Source organism: Rhinolophus hipposideros (assembly GCF_964194185.1).
Source record: "Rhinolophus hipposideros genome assembly, chromosome: 9".
Classification (NCBI taxonomy): domain Eukaryota; kingdom Metazoa; phylum Chordata; class Mammalia; order Chiroptera; family Rhinolophidae; genus Rhinolophus; species Rhinolophus hipposideros.
In genome coordinates this window covers 33,434,381-33,461,634 of record NC_138055.1, presented here as the reverse complement: position 1 = coordinate 33,461,634, position 27,254 = coordinate 33,434,381, and the positions used below count along the sequence as shown (strand labels likewise).

At 32.5% G+C, this 27,254-nt stretch overlaps 1 protein-coding gene across 2 annotated transcripts in view; it reads right to left on the bottom strand.

Annotated features, from left to right (window-relative positions):
- The window catches only part of PDE3A (phosphodiesterase 3A), a 280,237-nt gene that overhangs the window by 93,662 nt on the left and 159,321 nt on the right, over positions 1-27,254 (bottom strand). For both annotated transcript variants that reach the window (XM_081058334.1, XM_081058333.1), the window contains exon 2: positions 17,614-17,664. In XM_081058334.1, the coding sequence (XP_080914460.1) occupies positions 17,614-17,664 (51 nt within the window). The remainder of the gene's footprint in view (positions 1-17,613; positions 17,665-27,254) is intronic.

Sequence of the window (27,254 nt, the reverse complement as noted above, 5' to 3'; positions counted from 1 at the left end):
CTTCCGACAAAGTAAATACTATTTCATTTTCCAGATGAGAAAACTATGACTTCCAAAGGTTAAATATCTCATTAAACTGACATACATGTTTAATGGAGTTGGGATCTTTATTACTTCAAAGATCCTTCTCTTAACCACCAGACCAACCAGTTAGTGTGGGATCCTGCAGGACCATACTCTAAAATTTGTAGTTCCATGAAATTCCACGGAAAGTTAATTATAACCTTTGCTTTGACAGATGTGCAGATTTAAGAAGACGAGTAGTAGTAAATTTTATCTCAGTGTGCTGCTGCTGGTTAAATTAGAGGCTGTAGCACTTTTAGAGGTCTTCCAAAGTTCATATTCAGAGGTAATTTCTACTTCATCATAAATAAACTAACCTCCTTAACAGTCCTGTTGCATACATGGTAAAGTGGAAAGGTTAGAGAGCTACACAGGTTTGAAATAGAACGTCTTCATGCACTGTACATAATAAATGTAATTTATGGAAAGCAGACTTGGCAGCAGAAAAAGCAGTGGTATATTTCTGTTGGCCGAAAACACCATTTTTTGTCAGAAAAGCAATTCTGAAATGTTTATTTCCTGCACGTTTACAAGACTGAAAAGTTCACTACTCAAAAATTGACCTTGCAGTTATTTAAACTTTGGAGACTTTAAATTTATAACCTCTATCACATTATAGGGCTTATGTTACTAATTAAAATTAAGTCTGCACAATTCATTAAGTAAACATGAGTTTATTCTAAATAATGGTAATAGGCATAAAAACTGAATTTTTACCTTATCCGGTAAAGTATTTTGTTTGCCTCTTGATAAATCAGATATTAACTATATTTGGTGAGAGGTAACATAGCATAGTAGAGTCAAGGGCAGGATTTTAGAGTCAGCAGATGAGGGTGTAAACACAATCTTATCTCTTTCTAGCTCCATGACCTTTGGCAAGTCATATAAACTGTTTAAGTCTGTTTCTTCCTTTGTAAACGTGTAATGTTATCTAGAACTCTAGAATATAAGCTTTCTGAGGGACAAAATTCACCTGTCCTGTTTACCATGTAACTTCCTCACCACTAATACTGTACCCACATGTAGGACGTACTCAAAAACCTTAGCTGAATAAATAAATTATTATTGACCTTTCAGAATTATTTTGTCAATTAGAATAAGTTATGTGAATAAAGTACCTACCACAATATCTGGCAAAAAAAAATACATATTCAATGAATGTTAGTTTCTGTTTCCTGTGGTTAACTAAACATACATTTTTAAAATATTTTATTTGAAATATTTTAACTTTTACTACAGAAAGCAATGAAAAATTACTTATCAAATAGGGAAAAATCACCATTAAAGTCAACAACAACCACAAAAAGGGCACAAGGAATCTTCAGTTAATCATGTTAGTCCAAGATGAACCCAAATGTAAGTTTGGAGAGTTCAATAAGGTTAAAGATATAGGATCACCATTTTGACTGGTAGGGACTGATTAGTACCAACCAATACAACATGATCGGGAGATACGAGTATTACATATTGATATTTCTGATTTGATTTCATATATTTTACAAAGATAATTTCCAAGTAAAGCATGAGATACATGCTTCAATTACAGAATTGGAGTTTAGTGGCCACGGTGGTGAAAAGTCTTTTCTGAAACACATGCATATGTTATAAATAAATAACTTGTCTGATGAAATTGTTATTCTTTCAACAGATATTTATTATTCCCTGCGATGGTGTCAGGATATTGTATATTTTTGTGTTCTTCCATAAATTTTAATATAAAACCTTAAACACTGTGCAATCAATGCAGAAGAAAAATAGAAGGAAAACGCAGAAGGAAAGATACTGTTAGACTTTAGAGAAATGTAGATTTCGTACTAGACAAAGATTATAAAGGTTTATGACACTTAAATCTTTCACTTTTGGGTGGAAAGACTGGGTTTTAATTTGAGAGTTTAGTGAAGAGTTTTTTGCTAATAAAACATATTGCTTAACATTTTAAGATATTTTGTAACACCTTAAAAATTACTCCAGAACTTTGGCTATGAAGTTTTTTTGTGTGTGTGTCCCAGTTAATATATTTGTTAAAAATTAACTTTAAAATTTGCCTAAAAAACATTTAAGAAATAACTTGAACAAGTTTATCATAAACTTGATTTCCATTGCTTTCTGGATTTCTTGTTTTTAAAAGTTTTTCAACTCTTCCCTAATATCACTTCTGTTGAAAATCCTTGTAGAACAAAAAGGTTATTCAGGCCTTTTACCAGTAGCTTCACAATTTGGCTGATATTGTCACCGTGTATAATCAGTAATAAGGTATTTTTTAAAGTTCAGACTCTGTTAACAACAATTTTCATTTCTTCAAAGTGTGCTTTCCCGAATACTGATTGGAACTCCAGTTATCCTCAAATTAAAGCAAAGCCACACCATAGCCAAATTGTGAAGTAGGCTAAATGAAAGTTCTGTGTGCTCAGACTTAACACTGTTCACCCACATTCGCACATTCATTAATTCAACATTTTGTGAGCAACATCTGAGTGACAGTTACTATGGACAGTTACTATGGGAGATTCAGACAAGACATAGTTCCTGAATATAGGAAGCTTTAGACTACTGGGGAATTCTGCATACTATTTTATGTTCTATGATAAATGCATGATGGATGAAAATGTGCTATAGGAGCATGGCTAATGCTTAAATCAAAGTTGGTACTCAATGTTCCAACTGTATAGAAGAAGGAATTAAGAAGATAAAGGAAAGATGTATTTCTTACAGGCAAAGAAAACACGCTTGTAAAAGCACAAAACAGGGAAATAACATGATGCTGTCCAAGAATTCTGCTCTCTTTTAGAGAGAGGGGGATGGTGTTAGTAGAAAACTAAGAGTCAGAAAATAACAGGCCTTTTGTCCTGTTCTTGAGTTAATCAGTGACACAATCAAGTTTAGATTGTAGACTAATCATTCTGTTATGAGTGTAGACATAGACTTAAAGGGATAATTAGGGCCATGTGTGTATGTTATACACTGCACAACTCCAGGGGGCATCCCTCATGCAGGTTACCATGTGAATGGCTCTCCTTGGAGTTGTACAAAATATTGTCCTGGTGTCAGAAGTTGGAAGAAGAGAATCCAGTATCAATCCTCAATGCTGTTTCCGTATCTTTCAACTCCAGTATTCAGTACCTTCATAGTTTTGCCCTTAAATCTTCATAAAGCATTATTCTCATTGTGCTTCATTTGTACTAATTAATAAGTGATTGATATCAATAAAAATGTAAGCTTCCACAATTTAAAAATGAATGAGCAAGGCATAGTAACATTAAAATTTTCAGCTCTAACTTTAGAATTTCAGGCAAAAGTGAGACAAAGGAGATTATTTTAGGCACTGAAATCCATTTACCATCCACTGCATTTCCTTTTAGTCAATGATATAATAACATGGACATTCTTCACATCACCTGGAAAATGTTTTAAAAGCAAGATTCCTAGCTCCATCTTAAACCTTGTCAAAGAGAATCTCTGATAAGCTACTTAAATGATGCAGAATGAATATTGTTGATCCATGGGAATGACTGTTTCAAAATTGATCCCCACGGGGAGTGACCATTCTACTCTGTACAGAATACAGGCTAGATCTGAGCTTGAAACTTAGGGTATATCTATATTTTAAGATGAAGAGAACAATTACAGGACTCTTCTCTGAGGCACACTCATTTAGGAGACTGAGATTTTAGCATCTTGGAACATTCTCATCATTGTGCAGAAACAATCAGGAAACACATTATGAAGGTAGCTCCTCTACTCTAATAGAAAGTTTACTACATAACCATAATTTAAGCAACCTCATATTCAGGAACACCATTATTTTTTATTCCTAAATCAATTTGAATTGTTAGAAATGTCTTCCTCATATTCAGTCAAAATCTGAATCTGACTCCACTTGTGTTCTATACATTTGTCCAAATAGTATCTTATGGACTATAGAGAAGGAAGAAAAAGAGAGAGAAGAGAGAGAGAGAGAGAGAGAGAGAGAGAGAGAGAGAGAGAGAGAGAGAGAGAGAGAGAGAAATCTCATTCTCATACTCCTTCTATATCCTAACAATTTTGATGACTCAAGCTCAAGAAAGTACTTTTTTTTCCTCACACTGTTTCTAAACATGCTGCTCTTCTGTGTGAGTGCATCAACTTTTTAATACCCTTCTTGAAATCTAATACTGAGAAATGAATGGAACAATGCAGGTGTCATCGGGTCAGTGAAGGTTTTATTGAATTAATCCTTCTGCTCTGTGTACCATAACTACTCCTGTTAGGGAAGCCCAAGGTTGAACTTGTTAGTAAAGCCATATAATATTATATATATAATAATTATATTGTTATATAATATTATATGATAATATTATTATTATTATTATTATATAATTATTATTATATTATATATAATATTATATATAATATAATATTGGGTTTGAATCAACCCAAATCTTTAAACCTTACTTTTTGTTTCTTCATTTGCTTATAAACAAATATGCAGGCCTTTTCCATACTGGAATTTTATTAAAAATTTAGGTGCAAAATTTGATTTCCTTCTTTTCAGTTTAGTCTTGTCAGTTTAGTATTTTAACTGAAGTTAAATGAGAATGCATACTATATCCTTATTCTGTCATTTGCATATTAGTTACATAGCCCATTTTAACGCTAAAATGTAAGTGTACATTCTTTTGTCTATATTAGTCATTGACAAATAGCATGGTGACATAATGGGTTCTAGGCTTCTTGTTTTATTCTTTGATTCTACTCTGAGAAACCTATTCTGTTTATGTAAATATGACAACCCTTATAAGGTTATGAATGAAGAGATGAATATACTATCTGTAATCCTAACTTCCACATAAATGATTAAATTCAGTTTAAAAAGAAAAATATATAGAACACCTTTGTCTTTTAAGCTAGTAAAATAGCCATTAAATATTTATATGTAATGTATAGAAAGAAACACTTTTAGAAGATATTGTAACAATAAATAATATAATAATATCAGTTTCCAATTTTCCAGTTTCTTTACATGAAGTTGATATTAAGAAGTTGGTCTGGTAACCATTACAAAGATGATTCCCTAAAATATGATTTCAAAAAATTTTGTCCGGTTAACAAAGCTAATCTATTTGGAATAAACTATGTAATGTTAATAAAATGTCTTGTAATTCTTTTCTTAATATCTTCAAAGAGATATTAAGATTTTCTATTTTTAATATAGGGCATGCTTATGACTACCCTATGTGTTTGTGTTAACCCACATCTAGATACATAATTGTTAATAAAGGAGCCATACACCGTAATACATTTGAAACGGTATTATAGAAGATATTACTTGAATACATATCTGTCAATGTTCTCTGCTTAAAAATCCAAACAAACAAACAAACAAACAAAAAAATATATCCTGGCTGTCTCCATGAATACCAAATCTTTTCCATATTTCTTTCCATATTCTCTAATTCTTTTCCATACTCTCTAAACTAATGTTTCCATATTCTATATATTTCCACATGGTCAAATACCATAAAATAAATTTAGTTAAACATATATCGACTAATAAGTAAAAAGTATACATTATAAAGTATTAGTAACAAGTAAAAGTATTAGTAAAAAGAATAAGAATAAGAATACTTCTAAGGAATCATCTATCAACTAACAAAAAATCTGGATCAAATATAACATGATGTTAATATTTGTTAAATCTAAGTGTGTGTACATGGTTTTTGTACACTGTTCACTGTACTTTGCTGCATGTCTGAAATACTTTATAATATAAAAAAGAGAGAAAGGCTTCAACTATGTAATATTTAAGATAACATAACATCTCTAATGTTCTAACTGTGCACATATGTATAATATACTGTTCATTCTGAGAAAATAAATTTCCAATACTATATCTAGTAATTAAAATTGTCAGTGACCACCAGTACATACAATGATGAAAATCGAATTTCCTTTAAACATTTGGAATTCAGAGACATTACTTATATTCCTATTATTCCTTATTAGTATATGATAAAAATTCACTCCAGTAAGAACAGTTAATATTCTAAAGTAGCTAATAACGTCCATAAAGCCTTTGTAAGAGAGCTTAACAATAAGTGTGTTATCGTTTTTATTGAAAGTAAATGTAAATACTTTTTTTTGCTATTAATATAAGAATTTATAAAAAGGAAATAACATTCATAATAAAATGAAAGGTTTCCCTTATTCATTCATAGGCACAGAAACCAGCTGAATTCTAACGTAGTATATATAATATAATCTTAGTGATACATTTAAACGTATATTGCCATTTAAAGAAGAGATTAACATTACTTATTTCAAGATTGCGCTGAATTTAGTAGCAATCTGTACCATAAGAATAAAAAATTAAAAATAATGTTTTTAAAGGAAATTATCATGTGAAGTTAAAATAATGCATTTTCCTCTCCTGTCTTTTTCCATAAACAAAACCCACCGTGCCAAGATCAAAACATAAAAAAATGGTAAAATTATATATTTTTCTTCATTTTGAACAGAAATAGCAATGCCAAGTTCAGTTTGTTCCATTGGTTTTAAGCCAAATAAACGGCAAAAATAGTGAAAAGCCTGGTCCCATCATGTGTCATAAGTTTCTATTAATGTTCTTATGTAAATTTCAGATCTTTGTGCTGAGTGAGACACCGTCACTCTTGCACTTGAAAATTCCACGTCATAAGAGCAAAAGGAAAACAAAGAAGGGACCGAGGAGCCACGTTGGCCTTGTTCCTAAACTGAAAGGTATATATTTAAATTCTATCTTCTCTTTAATTCATATCAACATAAGTTTTCCTTCTACACTAATGTCAGCTTACAGTTCAAGTAATAAAATACCACCCTACAATACGGCTTCATAGAGATTCAAATGAGGGGATCTCGACTTATCTGTATGCTTTGAAATAAAGAAGCTCAAAGGCAGAGGAATAACATAAATAAAACAAAAGACTTTTGACCTTCTTATTTATGCTTTAGAAATAATTTCACTAAATCCTAGCGGGTTGCTATATTGTATTAGGAATTAATAGAAATTTCCTCAAGATACACTGGTTCAACAAAACTCACTTGAATAAACTAAACTCTAAATTTATAAATTCTAACATGTTTTCAATTATTTTAGAAATATTTATTAAAAAAACTACTGTGTTGGATTGCTACCATCAGCATAAAATAGTACTGACCGCTGGAATTATACCATTTAGCAAAACTTATTTAAAGTCACGCCATATTTCTACATCGAAAACTGACCTAGGATTAGATTTCAAAAACTTACTTGGTGAATTGAAATGTTTTTCAAAAATCATACAAAGGCCAAAAAAATATAATAAACACGCATCATATTCTGCCACATTTTTGAAGTACCAGAGGAGAATTGTCAACAATGTAGGGCAGTGAGTCCATTATGTTGACTAGGGATACTGACCAGTAAAACTGGGTTTACGACATAGGAAACCCCCAAAACATGATGCCCAAAAATCAAAGGGCTTTTTACGTATGTTTCTAACCTTCTCTACATGACTTCAATGGCCATGTCTTTATCTTGCTTCATAAAATGATCTTTCTCTATTTATTAATCTTTTTTTCCCTTGGATCTCTTCTTTTTTCATTCCTCTACTCATAATCCTTTGAAAACTAGAGCTTTTATATCTGTTTGCATTTCTTCATCTTCCTGACTGATCAAATTGGTTTACTTTTGGAATGTCTACTCCATCTGTTTGTCTCCCTCACAATATCCTTCTGAGATTTTTTTTCTCGCAATTTTTTTTTCTTAAACTGATTTTTACATGTGTATCACTGCTGTTGTGCAAACAACATTTTGTAGACTTGAGGTTAAAATAATTTGAAAAGAACATAGTTACAAAATTCTAAAATGGAAATAGTAGTAGAGATCCAAGTGTAAACCATCTACCAGAAGTACTTAACCATAGAGACACGATTTAGCAAGTGATGTATTTTGATTCAAGTTTGATAACCTGCAGATTTCCAATGAGAAGACTCTAACACGTAACAAAGAATTTTCCAGGAATTGGTCATTGCATAAAGGCATCACCACAAAAACAAATACAGAAACACAAAAAGCCTCTATGATCTGGAAATTCCTACCTGAGAAGAAGCTTCATCTTTGTGACTTTTGAGATAAATTCAGTTCATCAATATCTCTGATGTTATTCCAGAATTTTGCTTTATAATTATTAGCACCATTCCTTAGATTTACTAATTTTACACAATGGCGGCATTCTATACAAAAATGGGACAATCACTTAATGCTGAGAATGGAACTGTCTAGCAATCTTCATTCTCTAATGTAAAATTTTGTAAAATATCAGCAGCTTTAATGACAATATAAAACTATGTGGGGAATGCTATTAAGTGATCTCTTAGTGTGCCCCTAGAATGGAAGTAAAGTAAACCTCCTATACCATAAATAAGATTGTTACATGCACAGTGGCCAAGACATGGAAACAAGCAAAGTCTCCTTCGATAGATGATTGGATAAAGAAGATGTGGTATATATACACACACAATAGAACACCATTCTGCCATAAGGAAAGATGAAATAGTACCCTTTGCAACAACATGGATGGATTTTGAGATTATTATGCTAAACAGAATAAGCCAGACAGAAAAAGTCGAGAACCAAATGATTTTACTAATACGTGGTATATAAAACTGAAAACAACAAAAGAACAAGACAAATGAATGAAGAAAAAAAGAAATCACAGACACAGACAATACTTTAGTGGTTACCAGAGGGTAAGGAGGGAAGTGGGTGGTAGATGAGGATAAAGGAAGGGGGTCAAATATATGGTGAGGGAAAGAGAACCGACTCTGGATGGTGAACACACAATGTGATATATAGATGATGTATTACAGAATTGTATACTTGAAATCTATGTAATTTTACTAACAATTGTCAAACCAATAAACTTGAAATTAAAAAAAAGATTGTTACATGTTTAAAATGCACATTTTTACATATAACCTGGGTATGTATTACTAAGAAATCAAATAAAAACATTCACTATCTTCAAATTTCTATGAATTGTACAAAGAAGATATAAAAAACCTGTACCTTAGTACACCAAAGCAGATGTCCATACTCACCTTAAAAGAACAACCATTTCCTATTTCCATTGCCTTAATTTACCCCTTGTAGCTAACTGGCCTCCTAACTGCCCTAGGACTCTCTTCACCTCATTGCACCTTCATCTACCACTCTATTTGATGGTTTGTTCTGCTAAATATATCCTAGCCTTAAATTTTTGTCTCCTACGAAAATCCAATGATATTCAGCACAATCATTTTTCATCAGTTTTATCTCTAAGTAGAATAAAAAATTTAAAATCCACCCCCTAAACGTTCCTTTTAGAGTATGTTTTTATAATTAATGAAGAATAAGATCTTACTCTATGCCACAGATAGCATAAAATCACCCAGCATGCAATAAAAATTATGTCCTTTTGTCAGATATTAAAATTCAAAGATAAAATTAACAGCTCTCAAGTTGGCATATCTTTCTTCTGTTATTCTAGCAAGCGGAAGGCAAAACTTTAGAGCTGCAAGATTAGTTTCCAGAATGTCTATATTTAGTTTATAAGAACTTAAATGAAAAATAATTTAAATGTAAAATGTTTGCATTAATTAATTATTTTTCTTAATGTTTACACGAAGCTATCTAATATATATACATACATATATATGTATATACATATATATATACATATAAAACAAAAATATATATATAATATATATAACAAAAGCTGAAAATGCAAAAGTGGGCAGAAACAATCTGTGGCTAAAGTGTTAGGTATTATTACTGTTTTTATTTCTTTCAATGTGTATTTCTGTGCACTTAGGCAATTTGACTGTTGCTTAATCTATTTATAGCTCCTGCATACAAACACCTGTCATCCATAGCTGCTTATTTCATTACTTTGTTTTGCTTCATCTAACTCACCAGAAGCTTCTGATTTGGCAAATGCAAGCATAAGGCCATGCATGTGACATGTGAATGATGTCCACAAACCCCAAGATAAGAGGGTCCTTCAGTGAATACTAAACAACATGTTTACTAATCTATAAACAAAGGGCAGGGTGAGCATAAATGCCAACGGCAACTTTCCCTTTTATTTCTGTGGATTTGTTTAACTCCTACACATCGATGCCCTTTTAGAGAGACCAGTGTCTTTAATAAAGAGTGACTTACTCAAGGTCATCCATCATTTCACCAGAAACACACGTTCTGTGAAACAACTGTCTGGGTAGAGCTACATTCTCTCTCAGGCTGCTCTTCTGAATCACTTGAATGCTTAAAGTGTGGAAATAGGACATTATTTTCCTCATGTTTTCTAGGACATGATTCTACTGTGAGTAAACTATCTCACAATAAAATGAATATGCTCTTTAAAAGTACTGTTTGGTAGATGTAAAGTGGAACCGGAAAGCTTGAAAGCATAAATGCTTGAAGAAGCATTTTCCTATTTTCCTATAAAACTGTCAAAATTACTCAGTAAATATTTATTTATTATCTTCCATGTGAATGGCAAAGAGATCATGCTGTATTCTCAGTGGTTCTCAACCAGAAGAATTTTGCCTCTAAGGGGACACTTGGCAATGTCTGGAGACATTATTCTCTCACAACTGGAGAATGGGGAGTTTGCTACTGGCATCTACTGGGGAGAGACTAGAGATGCTCCAGAAATAATAAACCACTGGGTTCAGTTGTTAAAGAGAAACACCATTTTCCCCTCTCAGAGAACAAAGACAAATGTCTCTGCATCTTTTTAACACAGTGGAGGTTGTGGACATTTTCAAAAATATCCCTACCAGGACAAATTTTCAAAGACTGTGTCATATAACTTTTGTCAATGCAAATTAAAGACATAACACTAAAATGTAACTTGATACATGCAATTTCACAGAATGAGGGGTGGAGGGTAAAAATAATTGTCAAATACGGTAGATCTGCCTAACTGGTAAAATTTAAAACACCTAGAGGAGGATTTAATGGACAAGATGGGTATACCCATCTTTGTTTTGTTTCATGCAACATACCAGAAATTTCTGATTTAAAAAAAACAAATATAAGGCAGTGCATGTGTCATGTGAATGGTGTCCACAGTCCCCAAGATAAAAGGGTCATTCAATAAGTTTTAAACAAGCGGGTCCTTTCATGCCACTATTCTATGAAATGACAAAGCCACTGCTAGGATGTGTAGAGCCCAGACAAATATTTGGTGTGTGGGCTCTGTCCATATAAACAAAATTCAAACAAATTTCATAACACAACAAAAACAACAAAAATACACACAAAAAAACTTTCTTTGGAGAGTTGCCAAAAATGAAATTATTATTTGAATAATTTCTAAGTCAGATGTTATGTTAACATACAAGTATGAAAAAGGAATATGAAATAGGAGAAGAAACTGCAAGTAAAAGCACTATATTCTGAAAAGTAGCACCAGCAGCCCAGTTTCGTCTAGGGCATGCATTATTCTTTGTTAACACACTGGGCATTTGGCACATGTGATAACGGACTCCCAATTTGCTCACATTAATCCCTTGGAATAAATTCTTGGGAATCTGGATGGTTGTTTTTCTAAAATGTATTAAATTGAGTTAATTTTAATAAATTTATGTGGCATTATTCCAGGTAAGTCTGGAAGGCATTTAAATTACTCTTCACATCCTCTTATTAGAAACAAATTATTTAACCCAGAAAAGAATTGATTTGTCACCAAATTAGACTACTAGAAGGCAAATCCTTAAATTCATCAACTTCAGAAGCTATTATCAACAGACCCATTCTCTTGAATACCCAGGTAGACAAGATACTGAAGTATAACAACTTCCCATTGAAATTCATCCTTGAGACTTGAAACAGTGCTGCAAAAGCTAACCTAGGTTGATGCTTCTTATTTTAAAAGTTTTATAATTTGAAGACTCCAATATGTGTAGACAATTAAAGCCATGCTACTAAATAGGAAACAGATCGTTTTTAAGCATACCGACAGCCTAGTGCACCTACAGCTTTTTTCCCATCAGAATACTGGACTATCTTCCTGTATTGTACATAAAATACTTCAATTATTTAGAAACATATAAACTAGAATTTCATTGTCTAAAGGAATACTTCAATCATGTGAAGACTAGAGAGATTACACACAAAATAAACCTGTTTTTTCAATAAGACGTTTTAGTTTTAGCTGGTAAGGCCTGGCTAGTATAGTAGACAGTAAATCATCTAAAATATACTAAATGAGTTATTGATTATAGCAATTCTGACTGGAGTGAAGTGGTATCTCATTGTGGTTTTTATTTGCATTTCTCTAATGATTAGTGAGGTAGGGTGTCAGATGGGCACATGTCTTGTTAGGGAGACCATTTCATGGACGGTGTAGATGCCTGACCACTGCACTGTACACCTGAAGCTGAAGCTGAATAATATTGAATGTCAACTATAATTTAATATATATATATATACACACATATATATGTATGTATATATATGTGTGTGTTTGTGTATATATGTGTATATGTATATATATGTGTGTGTGTGTGTGTGTGTGTGTGTGTGTGTATATATATATATATATATATATATATATATATATAGTCATGGGATATGGAGTACAGCATAGAGAATAAAGTCAATGGAATTGTAATAGATATATATGATGCCAGAGGGGCAATAGATAGGGGGAGGGAGGTTATCACTTTGTGAGGGGTTAAATGTCTATTACATCGATTTGTATACTTGAAACTAAAAATATATATATATATTTATATATACACATACATACACTAAATGACTAAAGAACCTGCTAGTTGATAAATAAGGTCCTCTGGTTCCTAGTATATTGAAATGTTAGGAAGTTTACAAAATCACAAAATTGAAATAATCAATTCCCACAAAGTACCTCAACAATGAGATAAGTAAATTATTGACTTCTCGGAATCCCACCACCACCACCGCCACAACCACTTTGAAGCTTTTCTAAGGAGAGCAATTTTCTATTGCCTCCCTCAACTTCCCATTGGAAAACTTTTCTTCAAGAATTTAAAAGAAAAAACAGCACACACAGACAGACATACACACAATTGCCTTCTGAGAATTTCATCCCCTGACTTCATTTGGTATTACAGGGAAAGCTGCCAGATAAAAAAGTTCTGCATGCTGTTGGAAGTTTATTTATCTTTTAGCATCTTTCCTAATTTGGATAATCTATTATTTCAGAGAACATAGTTAAAAAAAAAAAAAGGAGAAAGAAATATCATCCAGAAAGCTGTGAGTGAACTGACAAATTACGTCACAAAAGTATCAAAAATAAAGTAAATAAATCAACTTACATTAAAATCTTGCTGAGTCCAAAGAGGCATATTCAATTAAGTGTTGGAATTAAGTGAAGCAAGATGTGTATTTTTCTAAATGATAAACATTTGATATGATAGGTACACCTTCTTATCTTCTGTGATAATGCACATATGATGCAATTTTGAAAGACTAAGTCAAATTTGAGAAAATCTCTTATTCACTAAGCATGTACGGGGAAAGCCAGGAGAAGCTTGTTCGATCCTGGTAGTGATTCATGCCCTCAATACTAGCTAATTGTTTTTATCCTCTGAACTAAGGCTGACTTTAAATAAAATTACATGCTTTTTGAAGGCCAAAGCTGTTGGGTTCATTTTTTGACTCCTCAAAGGCTCAAAAACTGCCCGAGATGCATTGGTGTTTTTTAAATCAAAGTAAAATAGGTTAAAATTTGACTTGCAGTCCACCCCCTCACATCAGCAATCTGCCAAGAAAATTGAAGTCATTAGGCTCACAGTATTCCTTTCACTTTGTAATATCCGTGCCTATTTCTTCTCTCTTGTACAGATATCTCCACTTTCTTTCCAAAGCTGCTTTGTTTGTGGTTTTTGGTGGATCTATCAGCAGTTCATTTGAGAACATGGTCAGTTTTTCTGAACTAGAGTGAATGGTGGGCTTTGGGGTGGGGGCTGGTAGATTATGAGAAAGATACATGAATAAGTGCCACTTTGGAAGAAAGTGCATTCCCTTCCCCAAACCACACTATTTTCCCACTCCTTAAACAAGTTACTACTGAGAATTTTCAGGGTTTTTTTCTCTACACTGATACTTTTTCTCTGCCATTAATAATTATGAAGACATGCATCTCACCTTAGCATAAAAATAAATTACATTCACTTCTGCTGCCACCTATTTCTTAATCCTACCTTTCTTTTAAAACAAACCTCCCCCAAGAAACCTTTCTACTATCTTACACTATTCACTATTCACTATTCATATAATTTTTGTATTCTGCTTCCCACCACTTCTTGATCAAAACTGCATTCTCATAGTTCACTAATGTCCTGCTAATCACTAAATCCAAAGACATTTCCCATGTTTGTTTTCTTTTCTTGAACCTTTGTGTGTGGTCTCTGCCCTCTTCTCTGGGTAACTTGATGGTACACTAGTTTTGATTCTGCCTCATTTCTCCTTCAACTGGTATCTAGTGAGAGGACGTTCATGCTTTAACTCTCTCCCCAGGCTCCTCCCAGCTCTTACACTAAGTCTTCTCCAAGAAACAGCCTTTCTGCTGTTTTCCTCTTTTAATGTTATTATTCCAGAATCTATCTACTGATGTAGTTCAATTAACATATGTGTATGATTAGTATTCCCGAATTGTCATCTTCTGCTCTAATGTGGCTGCAGAGCACAAGAACAGGACCTCAAGTATTTCTCTGAAATTCCCTTTTGGCATTGTCATCTTCACTTCTCACTTAATACTGCTACACTAAACACATCATCTTGTCTGTAAACTGGTCTGTGTTCATGGCACTAATCCTTCAAGTACTCAGTTTCAAACTCTGGATACCCCTTCCTTCCTCTTCATATCAAATCAACATTCTTTGAATTATTCTTTCACAGAAGTTCCTGCAACAGTCCTTAGCTAATAAGTGTTTATAAAGCAGTTATAAAAAGAAAATTTACATACATCCAAATGTGTCCCACTATTCCCAGTTTAGACGTTTTACTCAAGCTTTTTCATCCTCCTTTCCCTTTTTGCACTTCTGAAACTATACCCATCCTTGAAAGCTCACCTCAGATACCATCAACTCTAAGTACTTCCCAGTTCTTCTAGGGATAAATAAATACCCTGTCCCACCTATCACACTTTGTTTGTATATTTAACATTATACCTAACAGTCTGCCTTATATGCCAATTATATAGTCAAGAATTGCTCTATCTCCAACTAAAACATGTGAGCTCTTGGAAAGCAGTAATCTTGTCATTCACTTTTCCTTTAAAGTTAGACCAACCGCAGTGCTGTGCACATAGTAAGCACTTGAAACCTCTCTCCAGTGAAACTCAACTGAGATGGAATTTGAGGAAGGCTTTGGAGTATTAGTAAAATATTAAGAGACCTGTGTTCAAATGCAGTCTGTCTGAAATTCCTTTTGAGTGGTTGAAAGGTTTCAGACATATTGTCCAAGGAAATAACAGCAAGATAAGAAGGGATCAATCAATGATCTAAAACATACATAGTGTCTTTTTTTTTCTAATAGGAATCAGAATTAGATAAGAGGTTACTACTTAATGTTTAATTTCTTTGTCTGAAATTTCTCCAAAAACCTTTTTTGTTGTAGTTATCATTTTTATTTTTTGGTGTATATTTTGCTTTTTTCCCTTGATAATTTTTATATGACTTGAATCAAAGTGAGACAAAGGTATATTACATTTGGAACACTTATTTAGCTAGTTGAGAGGTCTAAGATAGACCTCAATGCTGATAATAGTAATTCATGCAAGAATGTTCTGATGTTTCTGCTTTTCAGAACCACCTTAACCTTTCAAATATATTCAAATGTTATTTATGAACATGTGTGTGAGTGTTTGTGTGTGTGTGTGTGTGTGTGTGTGTGTTTGTGTGTGTGTGTAGAATTCTGACGTTTTCTAGGTAGGTGCAATATGTTGAATTTTTATAATATTCATTCTGGGATTTATATGTTTAAAGATAATATAAACTATGTACTTTTATAAAAATTTTTTTCAATTTATATTGATAGAGTGACCAATCCAAATCTGATGACAAATTATATTCAAATAGGTCATATGTGGAGTAAATATTACATATTTGAAACAATAAGTTTTTAATATAAAACTACTTTACTTGAAGGGATATGTCCTCAGAAAGTTACCTGACATGTTTTGAATATCAAAATGCCTTTGGTGACAATAATCAGAAACCATGGAATTTCTTACCTGTGCTCATCTTTATTTTTAATTGGTTTAGAATCACAAAATATTTACCATATATTAATCTCATCATTTCATTACTGATCATTTAGCAAATTCTGATTTAAAATACTATAGATGTGTACAGAGGGAGTACTGTCAGAGAAAACGAAGAAGGGCAAGTGAGAGGGAAAGCAAGGCATAAATTCTTTTGGATAATCTTAATTTAATTGGACTGGTTTATATTATTTAGTAATCAAGTTGATAATGGGCAAAAATAAAAGCATAGCTATTAAAATATAAACTAAAAATAATTGACAGACTTAGTTATCTTTTTGTTTTTTTTTGTTTTACCCAGGGACTTAAATTAAATAGTTATCCACGCAAACTTAATGACAGCACAGGCCCACGTCAATTTTGTAAATCACTTGGGAGAAGCTCACATTTCACAATGAACTTTCATATACAATACTGTACTTTCAACTCTCTTCTAACCATATATTTTAGTGCAAATACAAAATGTGAACAGCAGATGTAAAAATGTTCCACCTACTTAATTTTAATTTGGCATGTTTATAGTCAGGTAAACACAGACTGTTATGAGATAAATAATTTTTATATTTCTTCACAAAATATACTAGGAGGGGAGATCATTTTCTTAGGGTAGAACTCAGCCTTTATTCTGTTAGGCAAAGTAATTATGGAAGCAAAACAAATCCACATTGTCTAATTAGGTCATTAAAAAGCATAAATGCGTCATGGAAGCTTTTCTCCTTGTCTAAGACATAAAGTAAGACAATGAAAACAGTCTGGTAATATAGAAAGGTTTAAAATTTGTTTCTTTTCAAAATAATACATCCTTTCATCTTTCTATTTCCCTACGACGAAGACGGTTAATTTAGAGACAAAATCTGTAATTAGTTCAGGGTTTACTCTGATTATATTTCAAAATATTTAACCAAAAACAGGAAGATAGAGAAAAGAAGAAAATACATAGAAAAATTATCAAAGGAAATGAGTAAAATCAAGAGAATTGCTGATCAAAATGTATTCTGAAGAGACAAGATGAATATAAAATCTACATTCATATAAACACAGCCAATCTGGGATACCAGAAATCTCTTAGAAGGAATATATTGGCCTCAGCCTTTGGGATTTGAAACCAGACTTTAATTATAGCTAACTTAAGTAAAAACAAATGGCATGATTATTTTGCCTCTTCGTCTCTCTACTTATTATTTCTTAAGTTTTAGAAATCTCGTGGCTCAAAGTATTTAGAAACAAAACGAAAAAATGGAAAGGACAAGAAACTTACCTGTGATCCTCTGGGCCCTCGTTTGTGGTCCCATTCTGAATGCCCCATGAGCTGTAAGACAATACAATAATTACAGTAAATTAAATGATACTTATTTTACATGGCAAATATTTTTACACTTTCTTTTAAAAAATAATTAGGACTTTGAAATATACATTTTAATAGTAATGTATTAATCCATGATGAATAAATGAATATATATGATGTAATAAACTTCTGAATTAATAGCTAATATTTCAATTTTTAGTAGTTTTTAAGATATTTTAATATCACTGTGTGACATAAAAAGTCTGCTAACATACAGCTTTACATTTCTTTGTCAAGAACAACCTACCTTGTTTCCCCAAAAATAAGACCAAGCTGGACAATCAGTTCTAATACATCTTTTAGAGCAAAAATTAATATAAGTATTATATCGTATTATGTTATATTACATTATATTATATTGTATAAGACCCGGTCTTATACTAAAATAAGACCGGGTCTTATATTAATTTTTGCTCCAAAAGACACATTAGAGCTGACTGTCTAGGTAGGTCTTATTTTCGGGGAAACACAGTAGACAGATATTAAACCATGTTAAGCCTTATTTGCATATTACTGAACTTCCAGTTTATTAGGAAAATATGCTGAAGAAATCCACTCGTGTAGCTAAATCTACTGTCACGAATGATAAAAACCAGAAGGCCAAAATATTTCAGTAATTTTTAATTCTGTTTTGATAATATCAAAAATAAAGTGTTCTAAGGAATAAAATTATTTAATGTGAAATAAGCCCCAAAGTCATAATGTAGATTTTCATAAAACAGAGACTACAAAACATTAAGCTTTTCTCATTGTTGTAAAAGACCTGAGATACTTTGCTTACAAAGCATGATACTTATTTATAGAAATTAACATTTAACTAGAAGAATATTAAGGAAATACAAGGTATTGAGTGAGAGGAATAAAACTTTATTCAGCTGTCTAGTACACTCACTACTCATGAATACCAACTCCTACCACTCATGAAGAACTCCTACCACTAATCTGGCACACTAACAAGATAGACTATACACCTTTAAAAAAATAGCAATCAATTGACTCAATTACATAAAATCTTCAAATGTCAACATAAATGTCACATTGGCAAAATATCTGCAGTAAATGGATAATATCTCCAGTATATTAAGATCTGTACCAATTTGAAAGAAACACAATTCTAGTAAATCGCTGGGGGAAGGATAAAGACAATTTAAAGAATAAATATCGATAATTAGTAGATTTATGGGCAAAAATTAATTTTACTGAAAGTGAAAAAAATCAGTATAAATAATAAGAAATTATTGTTTCCTAATAAATTAGTAAATTAATGTTGAATATTGGTGAGGATTTCATGAGACAAGTGAGCATATATATTGTTAGCATATAGCTAATATTTATATACACACACTTATAAATATATAAACACACACTACATATATATTTCACATATACAAATGTAATAGTGATTTTAATACATACATTTTCAAATTCATACATACCCTTTTTACCAATAAATAAAAAATGTAAAAATCTAGTAATTACAATGTTATCACTGTACTATCCAAAAAAGGGTAACTATCCAATAAATTACAGTATAGAAAAGAATATAGTATATAGCAATTAAAAATTGGCTTTCAGAGCCTTTTTGAAAATGACATGAGAAACACTCATGGTATAACAAATGGAAACTACAACAAAGTAATTTTAAATTACTCATTTTTAATAAGACATAGTCAGTTTTAAGCTTTGGAAATTAAAGCAATAATTTAATTATAGTTTGGCTGGCATACAATTTGAGGTAAATTAGCCCAGATAATCATCATTCAAAATTGAATGTTTATATAGTTGACATTTCTTTCACGCTTTAATTTATATTAATTTCTGGATTTATTGGCATTACATCTGATAGCAAATATTCATTAATACTAATTTAAAGTTGATTATGATAAGGTTAACAGACACTAGTCAACTAATGAAATAAATAGTCTGATTTGGAAAAATATACATTAAGAACATTTAATTAGTTGTTCACTAAGACTATCAAACATAATTCTTGACGAATTTCAGTCATCTGCCTTATTGAGGACTTGGGAATACCTTTCATCAATAATAAGAAGGTAAGATGCTTGCTTGTCTTGGCAACTTTAAAGATATGATAAACTTGAGTACTAGGCTTTTAGAGAAAAAAATACTTTTAAGCAGAAGGCTTACCATTTCTTCTCCCTCACTGTTTTATCTAAATCTTCTGAAGAGAATACTTTCTAAAAGTCTGTTATGACTATCATTCTCTCTGAGAATGAGATTAAATGAATAGGATAGCTTGGTAAATTCTACTATGTATGCATATCACAATAAAAAGAGGTAAATAAATCTCACAAACACGAACTGTAATCCACAATATACTGTTTTAAGAAAGAATATGTGATGATGATATGTAGTAAACCAAGAAGGTAGCGTTTAGCCAGGATCAGAACTAATATAAGAAAAGCATGGAATTCACTGCAGTCTGCCATTAACTATCTTAAAAATGATGGTTTTTAGCCCAAGAACAAAAACATTTAAAATGTAGATTTGTTTGGGTCATCGCTTACTACGGAAGATAAATTTGTTAATTTACAAACCAAAACTTATAAAATAAACATCTAAGAATTCACTCCCTAAATCGGACATTTTCTTTTGAAGCATAAAACAGCAAAGTTTATGAATTGGAGACAGTTATTTCCCAGAATTATTCAATAGATGTATGAGAGAGATTTAGGGTAAAGGAATTCTATTCTGTTATAGTATTATGTATTCATATCATCATTATATTATAATGGTCTGATTTAACCAAGTATGTGGTAATATTTAAAATGTATACTGCAACTAGTTTTTCAAAGTAATGAAAAATTATAGAAATCTGCATGCTAAGTGACATATAATCTAAAAAGAAATGAATTCTGAAATGATAAATGAGATACTGGAATGTTCTCTATTCAATGGAAAATCAAGATATGTTTCTCTTTGCACTTGAGAAAATCATACAAGGGCTTTAACATCAAAAAACTATTTTGAATTAAAATAATCTGAGTCCCAAATCAGCATTAATTACTTCAGTGTTAGTGTATGTGGTTTGTTATAGTATTTTATGTAATTTGTTTTCTAAATGCAGAGAAAGAGGTGGTGGTGAAGACTGGATAGGGTATCAGGTCTCTATATCTCTCATGATGACAGCATACCAGGCACAGATGGGACTCTGGGTGGACAGTGGGGAGTGAGAATAAACTTCATATTAGAGCATGATAGCATATGAATTTTTATCCTATTTGCATACCACATTTATTTTGCTATCATAAGATCACTGTCCTCAGATAACGGGCCAAAGAGTAAAATAAGTAGGATGTTTTCAGTATTCCTTTTCTAAAAATCCATAGGGTGACAAACTGTCTGGTTTATTTAATATTACATCATTATTTAAATTAAAATGAAGCATTTGGTCACTGGTACATATTCCCATTAAAGCAGAACTACAGGGCTAAATGTTTTAGGAAGTATATAGACACGTCCCTATCCTACTCTTTTGACTAATGATTAAGACAAATTAAAATAATTGGTTAGTTATAATAAATAGTAAAGAGGAGAGCTTTCACAATGAATTTCAGAATTGAGTGCAAACCGATGTTGATGTTATATTAATAAGAAAGGCAAAACATCATTTGAATCAAACTGGTTAGGATTAGTATTAAATTGCAGATGACCAAAGCAGTCATTTGACATTATCATGGGATTAGATAAAAGACAGAAATGGGTCATGGACAATGAGGAACAGAAGTTGAAATTGTGGAATTATTTTTTTTTTCTTTTTGCAATTGAATTCATCTGGACCAAGCTTTCAGGATAAATGAATAGCAGCGTGATATCTAGGCAACGCTGGGAAAAGAGACAAAGTTTATTAACATGATACCATACTGTTTTTGGAGGAGAAACGCTTATGATTTTAAGATTAGTTATATAAAGGTGCTTGAAACGTAAAACACAGAGGGAGGGTTGAGACTGAGACTAGAAAAAAAAATAAAAACAGGAAATTGAAATATAGCCTGGTTGATAAAAGGTCCATGGCTGCTTAATTCAGGAAGAAAAAAGTGTCTCTCACCATCTATAAAAGATACTCTCTTGGCTATTTAACTATGAGTATTCCACCTAGCAAGGACATTTTACAAGCGTCTTACCAGAAGGTTTAGGAATATATAGGTCACCAAGGTTATCCCTACAGATGGCAAACAAAATCTTTCCAGCTGATGAAGGAATTCTGGGAAAAACAAACAAACAAACAAACAAACAAAACAGTATCCTTCCTCCTTTTTCAGCTTCCAGTAATCAGGATAAGCAAGATGAAGACCCTTAAATTTATTCCTAGGAAACAAAGCATACTTCCTTGAAAGAAACACAATCTGTTATACAAAGCATTTTGAAAATCTTAACTTCCTTGACACTAAGATGTTTATCCTTATGGAATAAATTCTTCTCTCTCTCACTTTTATTTTTAATAATAAATTTCTACATCACAGCCTTCAGTTAACAGTATCTTACACAGCACTGAGTTCCAAGGAAAACAAAATTGCTGCCAAACACAAAATTTAAAAAGTTCACAGGAGAAGCAAAGGAGAAGTCAGCATGGAAATAAAACGGTTCTGTCCAAGCAGAGATATTTTTAATAATAGCCTGAGAAATGAAGATAGTTGAAAGTATATTTCTGTAGGTGAAATATTTTCCTTCCTTGTTTATATATTTTTCCTTGTGCTATTTTCTCCTATTGTTTTTGTTTGTTTATATAAAAATTAATGCCTTTTTTAGGGATGTCTAGGGAGAAAAAATTTGCCATAGCTATTATGAAAGGAATGAAATCTGCAGGAGAACCATGAGTCTACATACGATTAAAAAAAAAGTAATTCTTTGCATGTACTTAAAGAAGAGGTTTTAGATAATGAATAAAGATAGTGACAGAGAGTAACTGTCACCACTATTGTCCTCACGTTACTCTCAACAAAACCATTCACCTATTTCACTCGTTGAAAATTGCTGAAATGTATTTTTGAAAATGTATAAATATGCATATAAGCATGTATAAGTTACCACACAATCCTCTCTTTTTATTTCAACCCATATTCATCGAATAAACATTTACTGTATGCCTAGTATGTTCAAGGAAGAAACCAAGATTCATCTCTATTCTGGCTCTTATATTTCTAGTGAAAGGAGACTAAACATAAACAAAAAACATACAATGAGCCAGGTGATGATAAGGCTATAAGGAAGTTTGGAGTAGGGGAAAGGACAGAGAATCAGTGAATAATGGGGAGAAAGGGCTGGAAACAGAACTAATTTATATAAGTAGGCCACGGAAGATCTTTCTGAAAAAGTGACATTTTAGCAGAGAACTGTATGAAGTGAGAGCACCAGACACACAGGTACGAGGGGAATGGGCATGACAGGATGAGGAAACAGAAGATGCAAAAGACCCTGAGGTGGGAGCAGGAATGGTACATTTGAGTTACCTTAAGCTAAAATTTTTACAACAGTTGGGTCTTTGTAATCATAGGTATATTGTTTGTATTTATTCCCTTCCACTGATATGAAATTATCCAAAAGTTAATCATTACTTTCATTAATGAGAAATTACAAAGTACATTCTCTAGAGAAATACTAATGGACCAGGGATTCTTCCTTCCTCAAAGTGTTCCACAACTTCATTCAATACAACAAGAATTTGTGGAGCCATGTACCACACTCCACAAAGGGACCTTTATATTAATCATAGTACATAGTGTCCCTGTACCCATGTATTGTTTTTCAAGAGTCATAAAACGTATAAGAGCAGGGACTGCCTCTTAAATACACTTACTATGCTAGGCATGCAACTTTCAAATTAATAAGCAAATTAAAGCTCTTCTTTGCTTTTGGAATGTTCCCTTTGGATTCTTCCATTGACATACTTGGTGTTTTTTTTTTAATGTCTTTACTACCTATGTTTTCTCTCTCTGGAATTCCAGGTGGGAAGATGTGCCTGGACTGCTCACTTTCCTGATCTCCGGGACTACTGATGGCAGGCCCTGGCCTGGGAAGATCTGTGACAGACAGTTTAGGCCAGCTCAGCTCCTGTCCAGTCCTTTTAGGGGAACTGCTTTTAATCCTGGGTGGTTTTTCACCTCGTATTATCCATGGAGCAAGGTCAAGACTATATGGCACTCTGCAGCAGAGAGACATTGGAAGTCTGCATTTGGCCTGGGCCTTAGGCCAAAGGTGTTAGAAAATCCCTAAGGCCCCCACACATTGTCACCCAACCCTCCAGGGTTCCACGTTGGGGTTTGGGGACTAGAAAGGCCTACTACAGATGGTTCTGAAAAAGACTGACAAGAATAATTAAGCGTACAAACAGGGAGACTCTATCAGCTTCCTTTGGGGAACCCAGATATGTTCAGCAGCCTTGGTTCTTACCCGCAGCCTACCTTCACCACCACCACTTTATCACATCACCTCACAGCCAAAATCCAACCTACTCTACAAGGCATTATCAAGTAATGATGTGATTGAAAATTTCACTGGAAAACAGGACATTATACACAATACTGCAGAAAGCCACAAAAACATCTATGAGAGATCTCAGAGGGTGTTACAAAGGTTTTCATTTGTTTGTTTGTTTACCTTTGGCAGCCATCACCACCTCTTGCCCTTTATTTTTGGGGTGGGGAAGGGAAGGAGTCTTTTTCCGCTTACTGGGCCCAGCCTTTCCTGCCAAAAGGATCTTTCCCGGGATCTACTCGTAAATATCTTTTTATCATTCCCAGAAAAATTTAGCTGTCTCCCATTCTCCTCATCTTGAACCTTCAGACAAATGAGCAGAGAAAAGAAAAAAGAAAAAAAAAAAAAGATTCTTTAAAATTGACCCTCCCCCTCCTTAGAAAGCACTGAGAGCGTGAAAATAGTAAATCACTGGAAGACTGAAATTAAAGGACACTCTTTCCTTTCACAGTCGTTGATAACTACCTGAATTCTATCCCACTTGGCAGAGAATAAATCTCTGATCCCAACTCTTAGAGTTCCAACCAAGCAGCCAGTATAAATTTCATAAATACTGGGGAATGAGAAGACTTCAAATAGAGAAAAATCCAACTATTCTGGAGTTGAAAATCCCAGCCTCTCTATTGCAAGTTCTGTATCTATTTCTGATAATGATGACAGTGATGTTCCCACATTCTAGTTTAGAATGTTTCCATAGTTCTATTTCTGTCCGTTATCAGAATGACAATCATCATCCTAAACCTATATGTGGCCACTGACGCTACAAAGCTTCCATGATTTTTACTTACTATGTCTTGACTATCTTGATTACATAGAAGTTTTGTACTTTTATTGCTAATTTCCAATTTTGGTACTAGTAATAATAATGCAATCTCATTAGTTTTGTGCTTAAACGTGCTGTGAGATACTTTATAAATAAATGGCAATAAAGTAAAATAAGCTTGTAAAATTCTGAATACAATTACTCCTTAGATAGTCCCATTGTTAAAGTTTGGGGAAGTCATAAAGCAAAGGAACTCAATTCAACTAAATATTTCCCAAAGTATTTGATCATAAAATACTTTTGTTTAAAAAGAATTTAATAGTTTCCGTGGAACACATTTTGAGAAACATTGTTTGACAGTTTTCTAAATGCTTTAGTTATACATTATTTTCTTTCATTATTATCAGAAAAATAAAGGCATATGGTCCCTATATTATGGATATTGAAATGAATTAAGAGGTGAAATTGTAACATAACTAATCAGCTGTTAAACATGGATTAAAATTTAGGTCTGCTAGCAACAAATCATACACTTTTCCTACTGACTACTTTTAAAAATAAATAATTATTGAGTCCAATCCAAGTAGCAGGTCCTGGGCAGTGAAGTACATTTGTAAGAAAAAAGAAAAAAACGTGAGATTTGATTTGTCTTCATGGTACTCGTGGTAGTTAATGTGATAGATTCATTTCTTAAAAATTCATTTTCCACTCTCTAGTCTCCACCTCCTTAAAACAAACAAACAAACAAACAAAAACTTCGAAGGAGAAAAATTAATTTTTCTAAAAATCTTATGTAAATATGATAATATTTTGAAATGTTGACTATGAAATTACCTCAAACGTATAGAATACTGTATGTCTGATGTCTAGTTATACTAAATTCTCTATTAGCACATCTCATTAGTATACGTTATTCATTCCTCATTCACTCACTCACTATTCATTCAAATATTCTTTCAACAACTATTTATTGGGTATCCACTATACATCTAATTCTGTGCTTTATGTAAACATAACAAACGTTGGTACTGCCAACCCAGAGTCACCACAGGATTTTGAAGAACCTTCTGAACCATTAATAAAGTGTAGCCTAGTAGCTAAGCATATGGGCTCTAGAGGCCAGACTAACTGGTTTAAATCCTATCTCTGACATGATACTCAGTCCTATTAGATATGTGATCTTGGATAATTTACTTCATATCTCTCTGCTTCAGTTTACATATCTCCAGGAGTTAGAGAATAATAGTATCTAACTCATGTGGGATTTGGGAGTGTTAAATGAATCTTTATGTATAGATGACTTAGCATTCTACTTAGTACATAGTAAGGGATTATTAACTGTTTGCTATTACTTTTATCTCTATAATATTACGTAATATTATTTCAGATATTATTGCGTTCTAATTATTTTAGAGAAGTATAATTCAGATGATATATATGGTTAGTTTCTATTAAACTAGAATGGAAGAATCCCATTCTTTGACCTTGCCAATGTACAATTTACAAAATGTCATCAAATTTATAAGTAAAACAAAACTCCATGCATCACTATTCAGAGTAAGATGTAACACATGCATATGATCATGAAGTCTACTACTGTGTTTCCCTGAAAATAAGACTTACACTGAAAATAAGCCCCAGTTAAGATCATCAGCCAGACAGACACATTTAGTACATTATGATGATGTTCCAGAAGAAGATGACATGGCTGTATTTGAATAAATGTAGATTGTTGTACATGAAAAAATAAGACATCCCCTGAAAATACACCCTAATGGAGCAAAAATTAATATAAGACCCGGTTTTATTTTCGGGGAAACATGGTAAGTCTACTGAATCAGATTCAGGTTTGTTTTCTGTATAACAACTGGAAAAATCCCAATTTTAACATTACTAGGTCCTCTTGGTGAAGAGAGGCATGAAGAAATGAGAACTGGGATGGCTTAATCTTCCTGAGGCATACAGAATAGCAAAAGACTGAGAGTCACAAATAACTGAGAGTCACAAATAACAAATGTTTGAAAAAATCAGCTGGGGAAAAAGAGTCACAAATAACAAATCAGCTGGAGAAAAAGCTTTGTGAGACTCTGTTCAATATATCAGCTTGGTGCAAAAGTAATTGAGGTTTTTGCAATTGTTTTTTACCTTTCAAACCACAATTACTTTTGCACCAACCTAATAGCAAAGCTTGTCCATTCAAGTGTGTCATTTATTGGAAACACAACCAAATTTCCAATTCCAATGCAAGTGATAGTTAGGTCTAAAGAAACAAGCAAAAAAAAAACACCCCAAAAAC